Consider the following 17244-nt stretch of genomic DNA (forward strand, 5'->3'; position numbering starts at 1 on the left):
ATAATGTTTTGATCTCTTCATTGCAACATTAATTACCTAATATCTTTTCCTATCTTCCTGCAATTGCTATTATTTCCAGTACTATACAAAATAGAAATAGTGAAAGTGAGCACTGTTGTTTGGTACTTGCTTTTAATGGGAATATTTCATATATTTCTGAGTTACTAAAAGAATCAGCATTATGTACATCAGCTTGATCTTTTTTATTGTATTAAGGAAAATAAATTTTGTATTCCTATTTTTAATTTTTTTAAAATTGCAATTGAGTTTTGGGATGATCTCAAGGCTTTTTTGGCATCTGGTGATAAGATCAGGGTGTTTAGTTTTTTTTTTTAAATTTTTGAATGCAGTAGATCAGTTTTTCAGTGGATGACCTGTGATCTCATCAGTGTGATTGTACCCTGTTTTGATGCTGGTCACTAGTCACCCACGCCTTCTCATTCTGAGTGGTTCTTGTCCATATTTTCCCATAACTGCACCAGAGAGGAGCCACCTGTTTGTGGGAAGCTTTTCTCTAGATCTCTTTCAATTTTGTGAGTGCCCTTGCAGCACACCTGGTATCCATTTGGTTTTGGGCCAGCCTTGCTTATTTGGAATAAATCCTGCTCTGTTCAAATGAATCATTTGTAATATTTTACTACATGATGTTTGATGATGTATTAGTTAGTTTTTTGGTATCTGTACTCATTAGGGAAATTGGTCTATAATTTTATTTTTTTGCTTTTGTTTTCAAATCAATACCATATTTGACTCATAGAAGAACTGGGTAATCTTCCATCTTTCTCTATATTTAGGAATAGTCTACGTAATAAAGGGATTATTCATTCTTTGAAGGTTCATCTAAGAACCCTTCTGGACCAGATGCCTTTCTCCCTGGTAATTCATATTGCTTGCTTTGAGATTGGTCTTTTTAAGTTATAAATTTCCTGATGTGTAAGTGTTGGCAATTTATATTTTTGCAAATAATCTCTATTTCATTAAAGTTCTCTCGTTTGTTAGTAGTAACTGCACGAATTTTGGTGATTTGTGTTTTATCTCTCCTTTTGTAATTGTTTGCTATTGGTTTGTCAGTTTTTATTTTAGTTTTTTGTTTTTTTGGTCTTAAAAAATAGCTCTTGGTTTTATTAATATCCATGTGATCCTGGGTGAGTCACTTAACTTCTCTTTTCCTCAGTTTCCTCATTTGTCAAATGAGGGGGTTAAATTAGATGACCTCCAAGATCCTTTCTAGCTCTAAATCTAAATCTATGTTCCTGTTGTGTTTTTCATTTTCTGTTTTATGTATTTCTGCCATATAGTTTATTTCTAATGTCATTCAGCTCTGGATTCTTGATTGTTCCACTAAGACATGAAGCAACACTCACTGGTCTTTAGAAGAAGCTTGCAGCAAAGTTTATTTTGATCCTTCTTTTATTTCTCTTTCTGTGCTTCCCTCCTTCTCTTCCCTTCCCTACCTTGGGTCATCCTACTCCTTACACACACCCCTTCACCACCCTCTGTGACTTCTGTCTGGCTCATTCCTCACTGCCTACAAACATTAAAGCATCACTTGCACCTACTGATCCTTCTCTGTCCTCTCATTCACTTTTTAACCCCCTACAACCTGGTCTCCAGTCTCATCACTTAATAGAAACTCCTCTTTTTAAAGTTACTAGTGGTCTCCTAATTGCCAAATCCTATGGTCCTTTCTCAGTCCTTATCCTTCTTAGCCCAGAGCTCAGCAGCATTTGATACTCTTGATTACCCTCTCCTCATACATACTTTGTCTTCTCTAGGTTTTTGTAACACTGCTTTCATTTCTTCTCCTACTTATCTGACCATTCTTTCTCAGGCTCCTTCACCGGATCATCATCCATACCCTATCCTTTAACTGTGGGTATAGCCTGTATCCCCTCTTCTCTCTGATTTTCTCTTTTGGTGATCTCATTGATTTCCATGGATTTAATTATCATCTCTGTGCAGATGACTCCCAGATCTAGCTGTTCTACCTCACCATTTATCTGTTGGATATTTTGAACTGTGTGTCCTGTAGGCATCTCAAGCTCTTTTGAACTTTACTGTTTCCATCAAGGACACCATCATCCTCCTAGTCACCTAGATGTGCAGCCTCATTGTTCCCCCTGACTTCTCACTCCCATTCAACCCTGCATCCAGTTGCAAAGTGCTGCTCATTCTGCCTCCATGATATCTCTCTCAGCTTTTCCCTTTGTCTCTGATCATAATGCCAGCACCCTAGTCCAGGCCCTCATTACCTCTTGCCTGGCTAATTGATCTTCCTGCCTCAGGTCTGTACTCTCTCCATTCCATCCTCCACCTGGCTGCCAAAGTGATCCTCCTGAAGTATAGATCTGACCACGCCATTCCTCTCTGCTCCATAAGCTTTGGTAGCACTCTCACCTCTGGGATCAAATGTAAACTCCTTTGGTCAGTATTGAAGGCCTTTCACAATCTGGCTTTAAGATACCTTCTCAGCCTTCTTATATATAGCCTTGTGCCTCTTGGAATCCTTAGTGTCCTTCCAGGTTCAACCAAAAGGCCACTTCCTTCAGGAGGCCTCCTTATCTCCCTCACTGCTAGGGCTTTTCCACTTCCCCCCAGGACCTTGTATTCATTTGGTATATATTTAGTACACATTTACATGTGTACTACGTGGTGTTTCTCTCAATAGAATGTAAGCTCCTTGAGGGCAGGGACTATTTTTTTTGTCTCAGTATCCCTAGTGCCTGGCTTAATAAGTGCTTGATGGATTGATTTCTGTGTCTTTTGTTTTGCTGATTTTGGGGGGCATAAATTGATGAAAGTCTATGACTCTAAAGTTTGGGTTAGCTGGGGAAGAAAGGAACACATAAAGGGAAAGGTATTTATGAGTGATAAGGGAATGGAAGGTGGTTAAGATGCTAGGTTTGTAGTTGTGATGGTTTACAAAGTTTCCAGCTTCCAAGGTCTCTGTCATCCCTTCAAACTTCCTTTGGTTTGAGGAACACTCTAGGAAATTCAAATGCATGTCAGACATAATGTTTTTGGTTTTGTTGCATTTTCTTAAGTAACCAATTTCTATACCGAATTAGTTCTTTCTTAGATTTCTCCTATAGTGAACTGTCCACATCTGTTTCTTCTTCTTTTGTATGCTCGAATGCATCTGTGATCTCATCGATGTGGATATTCCCTCCAACAGTACAGATTGCAACCCACCTATGCCTGCCTGTCCATGTCTTCCCAGAAGTTCATCGCAGGAGGTCCATCTACTGTGTGCTGGGAGCCTTCTTCAGTTTGTCTTGACATTGCGAAGATGCTAATGGAACACACGGGCTGTTCACGTTTCCTTTCACCACATGATGGGCCCATCTTTTCCTCTGGTGCCTTTCTTTGACTCCTTTTGTACTGACAGAAAAATTGCAGAGTACCTCAAGCCTCTGATTGCATTGAGATGCTGGCGAACTTCCTTATCAGAATGAGCCTGCTAGCCTTGAGGCCTGACATTTAACCCTAATATAAAATCCCCCAGTCCAGTTCAGTCCATGGAATCAAGTTGTCAAGCCCTTGGTAAATTCATTTTTATTTTCTCTTTTAGATATGGAGATGGCCCAGCAGGCATTGCTGCTGGTGAATGGATACAGCCTACTGGGGAAAACACTGGTGATAGAGTTTGGAAAGAACAAAACGCAGATGTCGGGGCTTCAGTCAGCCTCTCCCATCCCATGTGCGACAGATAGCATGACGGAACGTGATGGGAGCTAAAAGAGAAATGGACCGGGCTCCTTATGTGTTCTCTCTTGTATTTGCAACTCACTTCTAGGGTCTGTATATAAAGAACCATCTCATAGGAGAGAGTGACTAGTGAGCATCTAAGCCAGTCCTTTTTCAAGTGTTCATTATGGGTAACTTTTGGAAACATTTCCCTCAATGAGAGACCATATGGGATAGAGGAGATACTGAGAATAAAGTTTGTCCTCCCTCTCCCCCCTCCCTAGGGTAAGATAGAATTGTTAGCAAGTTGTCTCTGTTTGGTCTTCATCTATTTCCCGAAACCTTCTCGAGGCTTCACAAAACTTCCTAGCCTGTCTCCTATTAACCACAAGGGAAGGACATCAGTCTTGCTCCACCCCACCTCCTCTAATCTCTGCCCCCCCCAACCAGTCATCTAGGATTGCAGGAGAGTGTATTTAATTTGTATATCTCATCTTCCCAGTTAAACCATATGCTCCTGTATGTAGGGCAAGGACCTTGTCTTCTGTTTCTTTGTCTCCCCCTTTAGTGTCTAGCACAGTGCCCTGTACATAGTAGGTGGGTGATAAATGTTTGTGGGTGATTGGATTGATTCTGTAAAACATAAGAGGCCATTAGAGCATCACCCTGGAAACCTTTTCCCTTTGCAGGCCTGTGCCCTTTGGGACCCTGTTCCCCAGAAGTTTCTTTCTCTTCAGCTTTGCCCTGTGGCCTGGCTTCCTCTTAAGTTCGCCAAGCCTGCTGGGAGGGAGTTGACTGGAGATACAGATACTGAGAGCAGACTTCCAACTTCTTTGATATCCTGTTGGCCTGGACACAGGTATCCCAGCTGCCATCCTTCCAGACTAGAATAACTCCTCTCCATAGCACAGGCCTTCTTCCAGTCTGCATTCAGACAGGTTTCCCCCTTTGTTCCAAGTAAACCCTTTGCTTATGATACATTCCACATCCAGGGCCTGGACTAGCAGTTCTGGTCAGATTGTATCCCTCAGTCCCTTGTCCAGGCCAAGATCAGCTCTCCCCAAAGCAAAAGCTGATTCCAAACCAGCCCTTGGGGGGCAAGAGTAGTATTGGTGGTGATGGCCAGTCCAGAGAACTCAAGCAGATCAAACAGATGCTCCTACCCTGAGTCTTTTTTTTTTTTTGATGAGACAGTTGGGGTTAAGTGACTTGCCCAAGGTCACACAGCTAATAAGTGTCAAGTGTCTGGTCAGAGGCTGGATTTGAACTCGGGTCCTCTTGACTTTAGGGCTGGTGCTCTTTACACTGTGCCACCTAGCTGCCCCTTTACCCCGAGATTTGCAGTTAGTTTATTGTGGGATCCCTGACATCCCACTCGCTCTGTCCTCCCGCTAGAACACTTGTCTGCCTAGATGAACTAGCTATTCCTGCAGGACCAAACAGTTCCCCACATCCCAACATATCCTACTCCCCTGAGACAACCCTAATCCAAGAATTTCTTCCTCTCTCGGTGTCTTGGGAACAGCTAATCAGGAACCAACATACAGAGTACCCTGAGGAAGGTGGGAAGAGGGAATTTGTGGCCAAGAGAATTTGGGAAGCAAGGAAAGCTTTCACAAATGATGGGCACAGACAAGACTCATCAAATCATGGCTATGTGTATACTATTTTGTGATGTACCGACACAACTTTACTGTGGCGTGGGCAGATGCCTGTTTGTGTATTAGGCTTGGTATATTATGTGAATGTGTGTCCATGAGTGTTTGTATATCTGTAGAGAGGTGTTAGGGGGTGTGTATTTTGTTTCTTTTGTTCCTAAATTGGGATGCAAGGGCCCTGCTCACTTTTCTCCTGGAAGCATCTGTAATTTAGCAGGTGTGGTTCCATGTTCCTTCCAGGAGGGATGCTTTCTAGTGTTTCCCCATTTTTTCTGTTACTTCTCTTTCCTCCTCCACTGTCTCAGCAACGTCCTGTGTGTCACAGATATTAGAAACATTTTAGAGAAATAGGGATATGTAGAGAAACAGTTTGCTTGAAACTTAGTTACAACACAGATATGGTTTAAATGATCAGTAGTTGGGTCCAACAGTCAGAGGGGCCCCATTACAGCGAGCGAGAGGTTACCTTTGTGTTGGACTTCGGTTCTCTGACAGGCTTAAGGAGATGTGGCTAGACAGCAATTCATGTGAAAAAGATACTGGATGGATTAGTTCAGTGAGTGACCAATGGTGACGTCAGAGGCCTGACAATAAAGCACACCTCCAACCTCTATGCAGGAAGGTGGTGGCCTCCAGGTATGGAATGAGGCATACATTTGCAGACATGGACAATATGTTGATTTGTTTTGCTTGACTGTACTTATTTGTTACAAGGGAAGGTTCCATTGGGGCGTGGGTGGGGGGAGTCATTGAGAAGTGACGGTGATGTTAAAAAAAATAAAGAGCTTCAATAAAGCATTTAAAAAGGAAAAACAAAATGATCTTGATGTTTTTAGTAAGCCACAAGCTCAGCGTGAGTTTTGTGTGTGACATGGCTGCCCAAATGTTACTATTCATCTTGGACTCCACTGAGGGAAATGTGTCCACTATGGGGGGGCGGGGAATGATCATCCTTTTGTAACATGTCCCGGTGAGACCATATCCAGAACATCGTGTCCAGTTGGTGGTGGCACCCCTTAAGAAAGACAGGGACAAACTGGAGGGAGGACAGTGGGCAGCCAAGACTGAGGGGACTCGGGCCATGCTGTAGGAGGCTCAGTTGAAGAAAGTTGGGATATCGGCTTTGGAGAAGAAAAGGTTTAGGAGGGAAGGGTATGATAGTTGTGTGTTGGAAGGGAGAGTCAAGACCTCTTCCTTGAGCCCAGGGATGGATGGAAGCTGCAAAAAAGCAGATTTGGGTTTAACATAAGAAGGGCAGTGGAGTGAGATTAAAAGGAGATTAGTTAAAAACCACCACTTTAAAAACCTCTTGAGGGTATATCATCAGGGAGAAGCATGGAGTGGTAGTGGCTGGACAGCTGGCCCTCTGGGTTCAAACCCTGCCTTTGACATCCTGTCTGGGTGAATCTGGTCAAAGCCACTTAAGAGGCTCCTTGACCTGGGGTCTGTGAACTTGCCGAATATTTTGATGACTATATTTCAATATAGTTGGGGTCCTTTGTGATCCTAGGTATTTTATGCATTTCCAAACATGATTCCAAGGAGTGGGGTCCATGACACACAAAAAGGCCAAGAACCCCAATTCCTGGGCTGTAAATTGCAAAGAATGCCTTGGGCCTGCACTGACCGAGAGTTTCCTCTTGCAGAAGTTCCCTATGCTAATGAAATCACTAGCCTAGTCTCTACCCCTAGAATGGACTTGTAGCTATCCTAAGTGGGAATGGGCACTGGAATAATGGAGTGAGGTACTATCGGCCCTCCGGCAGGGGCCAGACAAGCGGGCCAGGATGCTAGAGAGAGGATTCCCGATTCAGGGGGATGCTTGAAGTAGGTGGTATTTGAGATCCCTTCCATGCACAGGCCCCAGAGTTTAGGTGACTTTCCAAATGCCGTGCAAATTAGGAGTAGAGGTAGAATCCGAGCCTTGACTTTCTGATGCTGCCTGGGTTTTAGAAACGAATCTAGAAGATCATATTCTCGACTATGAATGTACGACTGAGGCTATCGAATAAACCTAACGCATTCGGTCGGGAGGGTTTACACTAAGGAGCCTGGGAGTTAGCGTAAACAAATGACCACATGTGGAAGGAGTTTGGGCAATTTACTAGCTCAGCAATGGCTTGCACAGAAGCGGTATTCCTGCAGAATCTCGATCAAATAGCCGCGGGAGCCAGATTAAGTCACTTAACCTCTCCAGAGGGTAGTTTACTACCTGAAAATGGGGCGTGGGTGTTGGACGTCCTTACCTCTTAACAACACGATGCCCCCTCCTGAATGGGGGGGCGGGGGTGGGGAGAGGATTTGAACACAGAACTCTTTCCGTTGTAGCCCCCCCCACCCCATGCCCCCGTTCCTCATTTTTGGGTGAGAAACTGAGGTTCGGGGAGATGGGTAGTGGTGGGGGAGGGGAGGGGTTTGAAGCCAGGGCTCACAGTATCACTTACCCCGAGTTGGCTCCTCCCTTCCCTCTCTCTCTCCTTCCTTCCTCCCTCTCCTCCCTTCTTCCTTCCTTCCTTCCTCCCTCCCTTCTCTTCCTCCCTCTTTCCAGCCTTCCTTCCTTCCGTTTTTCTTGGCTCCCTTCGGGGCCCCGCAGCCCCCAGGCACACACGGGGTGGCTGGAAGCTGCCACTCAGCTGCGGGTAGAGGGGACGCGTAGCCCAGGTTGGCTCGGCCCGAGCCGAGCTCCGCCTTCCTGCCTTTCCCAGCTGGGAGCCAGAAGGAGGCAAGGCGAAGCCCCGCCCCGGCCCCGCCCCCGACGGCCTTGGCCTTGCCCCTGAGGGGGGGGGGGGGGGGGGGGAGGGAGGAAGGGAAAGAGAGAGAGAAAGAGAGAGAGGGGGAGAGAGGGATCGGGGGAGAGAGGGAGAGCGAGAGGGAGCGAGAGGCGAGCCCGGGCGGGCGGGCAGGGCGGCAGGTGGGCTCGGGCCGCCTCGCGGGCACAGGTGAGCCCCGGGGACCTGCACAGCACCGCCCTCGGGCCCACGTGGCCCCCCTTCGGTGCCCTGGCCAAGCTACCAGGTGAGCGCCCTGCCAGGTAGGTGAGCGAGGAGCGGGGGCCGGGGTCCCCCGCCAGGCCGGCCGCCCAGCTGGCCCAGGCCTCCCCCCCCATCCCCCCCGGCCCCCGAGCGGGCGCGGGCGCGGGGGCCCCGGGCGGGCCGGGGCGGGCACAGGGCACTTCGGAATAGGCTGGCTGCCCGCCCGTGGACGAGGCGAGAGGAGCACATAACGGGCGCGGGGCAGGCAGCAGCCCAGCGGTGCGAATGGAAACTGAAGCCTGGCGGCGGGGGTGGGGGGAGGGAGAGCCGGAGCCGGAGCCGGAGAGGGCCGGGGGTGGGGGGGGGGGGGGGGGGCGGGGGGAGGGGGGAGCGGGGGAGGAGGGGGCTGGGAGCAGGAAAGAGCTGGGAGCGCGGAGCTCTCGTCTGTTTGAACAAGAGGCCTGGCCTGCCAGGTGAACCTGCGCAGCTCTGGTGCCTGGGGGCTGGGGTGGGGAAGGAGACAGCTGGGGCCCCGGGAGGCCCGGGAGAGGGGGGAGAAGCCCCAGCGTGGCGGGCGCGGGGCCCAGATCCCGGCCCTCCCCGAGCATCTTCCCTTGAAGTCAACCCACCGGCATTTAGTAAGCACCCACTGATAGCCAGGCCTTGGAAAGAACTCCCGAAAGCCTCTGCCTGATTATCAAGAACTTTGTATCCTGGGGGAGAGACAACTCAAGCATACTGCCTATGCTTTTAGGAAGATCCTACTGTGTGCCAGGCCCTGTCCTGAGCTCTGGATGCAAAGGCACAAGACGGGCCTTGCTCTGGAGCACCTCACAATCCAAAGGGGAAGACAGTATGCTAACACCTACATACAGACAATCTCTAGGCAGGATCAGTGAGAGAAAAGCAGCAATAAGAAAAGCTCTCCAATAAAGGGGGACTAGGGAAGGCTTCCTGTAGAAGGTGTGATTTTATATACATACATACATACATACATACATATATACATATATGTATACAATATCCAAAATGGTGATTGTGTCAAAACCAAGACTTATATGTAGAATATGCCAAATAAATACAAGGTGGTTTGGGCGGGGGGAGGGAGGGGGGGCTGGAGGGCACTAGGCACCTGGGTTCCTCTAGAACAGAGGTTCCTTTTTTTTTTTTTTGAGTGGAGAAGACAAGGCAATTGGGGTTAAGTAACTTGCCCAAGGTCACATGGTTAGTGGCAAGTGTCTGAGGCTGGATTTGAACTCAGGTCCTCCTGACTCTAGGGCAGGTGCTCTATTCACTTCAAGCTGCCCCAGAACAGTGCTTCTTAAAGTGTGGTACAAGGATCCCTGGGCATCCCTAGAACCTTTCCAGGATAAAGGAGATCCAAACTGTTTATATAATAATCTAGAACATTTTAATTTCAAGTATGGTAAATACCAGTGGGTATAACCACATAAACTAAAGCTTTTTGGTGGGGTGGGGGAAATAAGGGAGACAGCCTGGGAGATATATAGCTCACCCATGGGAGACAAAATGTCACGTGTGAGGGATAATATAAGGCCATTTTGGCCTGATGGTGGAGTGTGTTGAGGGAGTAATTTGGTAGTTCCCAAACTCCTGGGGCCAGGGTAGAGAACCTACAGCCTGGATGCCACACATTGGTCTCTGGGTTCTCATGGGCGACCCTTTGACTGAATTCTTAATGAAATGATTTGTTTTGTAAAACTTGGACTCAGTCAAAGGGCCACACTTGAGGACCTAGAGGGCCACTTGTGACCTGTAGGTGAAGGCTGCCCTGGGGAGTCTAAATGATAGTCCCAGGGCTTTGCACTAAATATTCTTTAAATAGCACCTTAAGCAGTAAGGAATTGCCTGATTGTGTTACAAATACATCTTTACAGATACTCACCACCCACCCCTGCCCAGGGATCCACAACACATTTTTGTCTTTATTGTTGGAGTTGATTCGAAGAACAAAAAAAGTTAGGGAGCACTGGAATAATGTATAATGAGCCTAGAAAGATAGGCCAGCCTGATTCAGGTAGTGGAAGATTGTAAATACCAAACAGAGGAGTCTGTATTTGATCCTGGAGGTAATAGGGAGCCTCTGAAGTTTGTTGAGGAGAGGAATAACATGGTCAGACCTGTGCTTTTTTCTGTAATGCAGAATTTTTTCTGCAATGCAGCCACTAGTGACTTAGACCCACTCTTGGGTGTAATGATAGGTCCTGAACATACACAGAGGTCTCAAAGTTTCCTCTCCTCAAGAAACTTAAACTCTGATTGGGTTGTTCCTGTCCGTGAGTATAGCTTATCCCCAAATTGTGTACGTCCATTTGGAATGTATTTTTGTACTTTTCGGGGTGTCCAGTGGTCTGAGAGGTCCTATTTAAGAGGTAAGTCTTTTGTTGAAACCTGCCTTGGAAGTTATACAGCGCTCCGGGCTCCCTCTCCTGTTTTTGGAATAGATGACCTCACTCCTCAGATTAATGCAAGGACCAGACCTAAAAAGAGATGTGCTCTCTCTTTCTAAGCTGGCTTGCTGTCTTTCTTAGGGTCAGGAGGGACAGTTAAATTTAAAGGAATGAATCTCAAACCTCCTTCTGGCCCAACTCCTCCTAGGCCATGAGTAGAGATGATGATATTAACAAAGATTTTGTTCAAGCAGAAGAAATGATTATTTTCTTGTTGAAAACAAGATTGGTCTAAGGTAAAATAGACAATATAGAATTGATTAGAGCCAGATTATTTATCCTTGTCCTAAAGGCGCATCAGCATCAGGCAGCAAGAGTGGGGAACAATCCAGAGTTTTGGGTCTTAAGGAAAATTACTACGCCTACCCCCAGAATGCATTTTTCAGGGAGGGAGCAGGCCTGGTGACTAAATTAAATTCATAAGCGGGATTCATAGTTGCCCTGTCACCTAACCACACACAGTCCATTCAGTCTTCTTAGGTTCTGTTGGCTGCCACCGCCTCCCCTCCCCCCTCTGCCTTGTCCTTCTCCACATCTGTCCTTTAGGCAGCTTATTTCTCAACTTTCCATGGGCCCCAGATCCGAAGCCATGCCAGCAAATGATGAGCCACAGCCTCGTTAAGGCAAAGAATAATCAAGGGCTGACAAAACAGAAGATGATGAAGAGGGTTAAGAGACCCACAGTGGAGAGATTAATTCTGCTGACTTTGTGTCAAGTAGCACTTAGGTATCAGAAAAGAAATCTATGCAAAGAGCAAGGGAGCAGACTGCTGATAATGAAGTGGACTTGAAAATCCTTGGAGTGGTGGAATAAATGAGGTCACCCAACAACAAAGGCTAGAGCAGCCAAGGAAATCAAGGCCAGGGAGCTGTGAGATAAGAGTTGGCCTGATTCTTTTCTCTTAGGACCGACCTTCTTTGGTCTATGTGCTCTTTACTTTTCAGTAAACTTTGCCATACCTTCTATTTGGTATGAAATATATAATATAATAGCAATTCTAGAGTTTCCCATGAATGTGCACTAAAATATAAAATAAAGAGATTGGTTCACCTCAGTGGGATGATATAACTATTTGCCAATCATTCCCCCTGGAAATCTACATTCCTCTGGTTGGCAATCCCTCATCTTAGAAGGAGCAAATCCTGATCATCTGAGGGGAATACTGAATAGTAAATAGCCAGTCAACAAACACTTAAGCACCTTCAATGTGTTAAGCACCAGTTCAGATATCTGCTTCCTTAGCAACCCCTGTATCCCTCATGCACACAGTGATTTAGGCAAATGTCAGGAAGTGGTCTGAACGAGTGCATGAAGGGACAGCTGAGACTGGCATCTTATCTCAAAGTTTCCGATCTTTTGCAGACAATGCCACAGATGCCAGATTGGCCCGAATGTTCTGCATAGAAGTTGAAGGGGTCAAGAATGAACTTTGACCTTTCCTGATAATGGTGGCGGAATGACACCTTGGGACCTGTACCGAATGCTCAGGTAACAAGACATCTTTTTTCTACCTCCTATCTTGGCATATTTATGGGTTCTGGTTGAAACTTTAACATTTCACCCTTATTGTTGGGGTGGGGAGAGCAGAAGAGCTGGACTCAGATTTAAAACAAAGGAAGAAAAATTGAGGCCCAGAGAGCCCTCAGAGATTCAAATCTAGTTGAGGGATTAGCTAAGTACAAAAATAACTGGGGTACAAGGGGAAGGGTTGGCCTTGGTCAGGAGAAGATCAGTTCAGCCTTGGAGACTAATAAGTGTTCCAAGATTTTCAGAGTGCTTTCTCAATATCAAATCATTCTTTCTGGCATCCCTCTAGGATAGCTAAAGGGGAGCTGTTTTGCTTGCTTTAAAAAAATACTGAGAAACTAAGGTATAAAAACTAAATGATTCTCAAAAACAAAGACATTATTGGAGCTGACACTTGAAAGCTGTGTTCTGTTCCTGCTCCCTTTATCATAACATCGTAGATTGAACTGGAAGGGCCCTCAGGCCCTCCCCCTAGTTTTACAGAGGAAGAGACTGAGGCCCAGGGAAGGGACTTGCCCAGAGTTACACCTAGGATCCCAGATCTAGAGCTAGAAGGACCCTCAGAGACCACCTCATTTTTACAGAGGGGGAAACTGAGACCCAGGGAAAGGAATTGCCCAAGGTCACACAGGTAGTGTCAGAGGTAGGACTTGAGCTTAGGCCCTCCAACTCCAGAGCCAGTGGTCTTTTTTGTTGTTGTGCAATTATTTATCCTTCCACTTAGAAGCAGTGAAGCCCAATTTAGAACTTGTACCTACCAGGGTCCCCTTGGCCAGTGTTGAACCTAGGGTCTGGATGATCTGAGTGCCAGTTTGGCCTCAGGCACTTCCTAGCTGGGTGGATCTTTGCCTTTCAGCCTCCATTTCCTCATCTGTGAAATGGGCATGATGGTAATAAGAGGATTAAATAAGGTAATATTTATAAAATGCTTCACAAAGTCTAGTCTGTTATTGTTATTAACTTGAATCCATAATATCTCTTACCACGTGGGTTTGGGGCTTATTTCTAGAGGTTATGGAGTCATCTGTCTTCAGCCCCTCCCAACACAGCCACATATGGATACTCTCTGTGTCAAAAAAAACCCCAAACAAACCCAAAATAAAATCTCGAGGTCTCATTCCAAAAATACATTTCATTTTCAGCAGGCTAGTGAGTGTGAGGTGGGAGGCAGAAGGGGTGTAGGGAGGCCTGTTCTTTAGTTGGAACACTAGAAATGTTCCCCTGGGCCTTCCCTCAATGAGGACGGGAGTAGATGAAGATGCCACCTTGCCCTCTACCCCTGGCCCAGAGCCCAAACCCACCAGAGGGTGGGGTAGGTCCCAGCCCCTCGGACACACTCAGAAGAGCCAGGGCAGTCTCATGTATTGGCCTGCATGATGTTCTTCTGGGAGCTTGGAAAAAATGGATGAATGCCTTTTGTTTCTGAATATGCACCCCACCTTTCCCAGGCCCAGTGACACATCTCTTGTAACAAAGAATAACAAAGTAAGAGGAAAAACCTGCCCAGTGCGGCCATTGTGTCTGATGGAGTACTCAGTGTTTGGCACCCATACGTAGGTGCTGTAGCTCTGCATAGATACAAGGGCTAGGCGTCTTCAATCACTCATTTGCTGGACACTGCTGGGCCTGGGGAGGCCGCGGCACAAGTGAAATAGTCCACAAGCAGCTTGTGTTGAGGGGCTCGGGGAGGGCCCGGGGAGGGAGGCCCCGCATTTTGGTGGACGTCTGTTTGTCCTTTCATTTGTGTTCTCAGACTTATTGTGTATATTCTCCTGGTAACTTGTAAATTTGAAAATAAAAATCAAAATGCTCACTATAACTTTTAAATAAAAATTATCTCTTTCCCCCCCCCTTATCCTCCCTTTCCCCACTCTTTGTCTCCTCTTTCTCTCCCTCTCTTACTCTTTTCCCTCCTTTTCCCCCCTTCCTCTCCCTTTCTTTCCCCATCCCCCCATCTCTCCTTCTCTCCCTTTTCACCCTCTTCCCCTTCCTTTCTTCCTTCTCCCTTCTCTCCTCTTCCCCCTTCTTTTCTCTTTCCCTTTTCTCCCTCTCTTCCCCCTTTGCCTTCTCTTCCCCCTCCTCTCTTCCTCCCCCATTTCCTCCTTTATCCCCCTTTGCTTCCTCCTTGTTCTCTTCCCTCCTCCACACTCTTCCTCCTCTTTTCCTCCTCCTCGTCCCCCCTCTTCCTCCTCCCTCTTCCCCTCCCCCCAATCAGGAGGCTTCAGCTACCCTGTTTCTCACAACAAACAAGGCAGGGCTCTGCCCTGCTCCTCTCAGATCCACTGGAGTGCTAGATGCAATGGGCACATATCCCCGGACCACACGCCTCCCAAGCAGAAAATCCGGGCCTAATCCGAGGCTGCCTAAAGGTTATGTCTCTGGAGCTCTCAGAATCTAGGAAGACTTTTCCCTATTCCAGCTGCTGCTTAGCTTGTCATGCCAAGGGCACCCCTTGCTAAGTACCCTGCATGTCGGCCACTTAAAAAAAAGTTTTCAATTCGGAACCTAAACACCAAAAAGGAGCGTATCTAAATGCCGGGCAGAACCGCGAAAGAGGCCGTCCCGTGAGACTGCGAATCTCCATTTCTTCTCGCTTGCTTTTTCCAAAAAAAGGATGCAATAAATTCCACACGTCACTTTCAAAACTGTCCTGCTCGTCCTTGCTTCCTTCTGAACTTCCTTCTGTTCTGTCTGTCAGTCAACAAGCATCTCATAATCACTCACTGGCTGCCAAAGAAAGGCCAAAACCTGGGAGTGGCCCCCGAGAGCTCACATCCTGATGGGGCACACAGCTCGCAGACAACCCGCCACACACTGGATGTATATCCATAGTGCACGTGGGAGGTGACCTCAGAGGGGTGGCTCTAGCATTGAGAGATAGGCCCAAGAAAGGCCTCCTGCACCAAGTCCTGAGAGAGGCCGAGGTGAGGAGGGACAGCATTCTGGGCTGGGGGGATGGCCAGGAAATATGCCTGCAGCAACTTGTTCACAGACCAGCCAGGACACCAGTGTCATAGGATCAAAGTATATGGGAGGGAGTCAGGTGGAAAGATAGCAGGGGACCAGATTGGGAAGAGCTGGAAATGTCAAATAGAGGCTTTTCTATTTGACCCTGGAGATAATAGGGAGCCCCTGGACTATGTTGAGTAGGAAGGACACCACGGTCAGATTTGACCTTTATGACGATCCCTTTGGCAGTTGAGTATAGAAGTGAATTGGGGAGAGACTTAAGGCAGAGAGAATCCAAGGAAGGGCATCTGCAGTAGGGTCAGGGCAGGGTCAGAGGAGAGAAGGGAACATGGATGGGAGGTGCCGCAAATGTAGAAAAGACAATGGGCAGCAATGGAATGGACATGGAAGGTAAGGGAGTGTGAGGAGGACAGTGAGATGGTGAGTCCTGGGTGGCCGGGAGGATGGCGTCATGTTAGAGAACAATCAGAAAGGTAGGGGGATGATGGTGGTTGTTCTAGACATGTTGAGTTTGAGATTTGCGGGGGATGGCCATTCTTTTAGCTCAGAGGTTGGGACTAGATTTAGCCATCTGAGAATCATCTGTAGAGATGATGATTGGACCCTTGGAGCTTACGATATCACCAAGAGAGATGGTTTGGAGGGACAGAATCTTGGGGCATACCGCCTTTGGTGGGTGTGGCCTAGACAAAGATTCAGTAGTGGGGGCCGAGGAGCATGTTTGTTCTGCTTCTCCCCACCCCATTAAAAACTGAGAGAAAGGGAGAAAAAGCATCCGTTAGCCAAGAGACAGAGCCAAGCCAAACAAATCCATCCATTGGCCGAGTCCAAAAATAGGCTTCTGCGCCTTCTGTTCAGGAGCTTTGTTATCAGGAGGCTGATAAGATGTTCTCGGAAGACGTGACTGATTACTTCAATCTGAGTTCTTAGGTCTCTAGGAGTTGTTGGTTACAGTGTTGCTGTCCTTGTAAAAATTGTTCCCCTCGTTCCGTTCGCCTCTGTGTCAGCTCATATCACCCAAAGACTTTCTTGGAAAGTGTGTCTTTCATTATTTCTAACGAAGCAATATTATTCTGTTATATTTGCATACCAGGCTCTGCTCCTCTACTGAACTTTCAGATGGGGTAATCAGCCCTGCTGGTCCTGCTCTGGGCCCCCTGGTTTTTCTCTGCTGCCCTCCATCATCATTCTCAATTGGCCCTTCTGCATCACTGAGGTTCAGAGCACTGGATCTTCGATACCTTCTATGGCATCTTCGGACTGTGATTGTCCCCCAGGGACAATCTCTTGGGACCTCTTCTCCTTCAATATTATTTCTCATGGTCATCTCAGCAGCTCCCGTGGATTCGATTATCTTTATGCTCAGGATTCTCAGATCTACTTGTCCAGCCCTAACCTGTCTTCCAAGCTCTGCTCTTACATCTCCAAGCCCCTTGAAGACACCTCAAACTCAACATATCCAAAACTTGACTCAGTATCTTTCCCCCCAAAACCTCCCCGCTCCTAATTGTCCCTGTTACTGTTTAGCATACCACCACCCTCCCATGTCCAGGCTTACAACCTCGACCTCTTACTCTCTCATCCCCCCATATCTAGGCTGTTGCCAAATCCTGATTTTACCTTCAGAACATCTCTCAAATATACCCCCTTTTCTCCTCTAACACTGCCACCACTTTGGTGTAGACCCTGATCACCTAATCACCAACAACCTAGGCTGTTGCAATGGCTGCTAATGTGTCTGCCTGCCTCAGTCTCCCTCCTCACTCCACAGTTTATTCTCCACTCAGCCTCTAAAGCAATCTCTAAAAGGGCTGATCTGATTGTGTCATCTCCCCTCACCCCAACATCCACTCAAACTCCAGTATCTCCCCGTTGCCTCCAAGATCCAATCCAGAATCCTCTATGTGGCACTCAAAGCCCTTGATGATCCAGCCCCTCCTACTTTTCCATTCTCTTCC

General features: G+C 47.1%; 2 protein-coding genes across 17 annotated transcripts in view; both read left to right on the forward strand.

Annotated features, from left to right (window-relative positions):
* The window catches only part of RBM41 (RNA binding motif protein 41), a 39228-nt gene extending 33065 nt beyond the window's left edge, over positions 1-6163 (forward strand). Inside the window, exon 7 of the mRNA XM_069100449.1 lies at positions 3572-6163. Within this exon, the coding sequence (XP_068956550.1) occupies positions 3572-3738 (167 nt within the window). The 3' untranslated portion in view covers positions 3739-6163. The remainder of the gene's footprint in view (positions 1-3571) is intronic.
* Positions 6164-8148: 1985 nt separating this feature from the next.
* The window catches only part of MORC4 (MORC family CW-type zinc finger 4), a 37433-nt gene continuing 28337 nt past the window's right edge, over positions 8149-17244 (forward strand). For 9 of the 16 annotated variants that reach the window (XM_069100452.1, XM_069100454.1, XM_069100453.1 and 6 more), the window contains exon 1: positions 12149-12277. Coding sequence is in view for 3 of the 16 variants with exons in the window: in XM_069100465.1 (XP_068956566.1) it covers positions 12246-12277 (32 nt within the window). In the remaining 13 variants the exon portion in view is untranslated. Of the gene's footprint in view, positions 8377-12148; positions 12278-17244 lie in introns of those variants that run through there. The other 7 variants (XM_069100457.1, XM_069100458.1, XM_069100459.1 and 4 more) reach the window with 4 other exon arrangements.

This window comes from Petaurus breviceps, unplaced genomic scaffold (assembly GCF_028583685.1).
Source record: "Petaurus breviceps papuanus isolate PSGF00001 unplaced genomic scaffold, PetGlider_PUasm1.0 400, whole genome shotgun sequence".
Taxonomy (NCBI): Eukaryota; Metazoa; Chordata; class Mammalia; order Diprotodontia; family Petauridae; genus Petaurus; species Petaurus breviceps.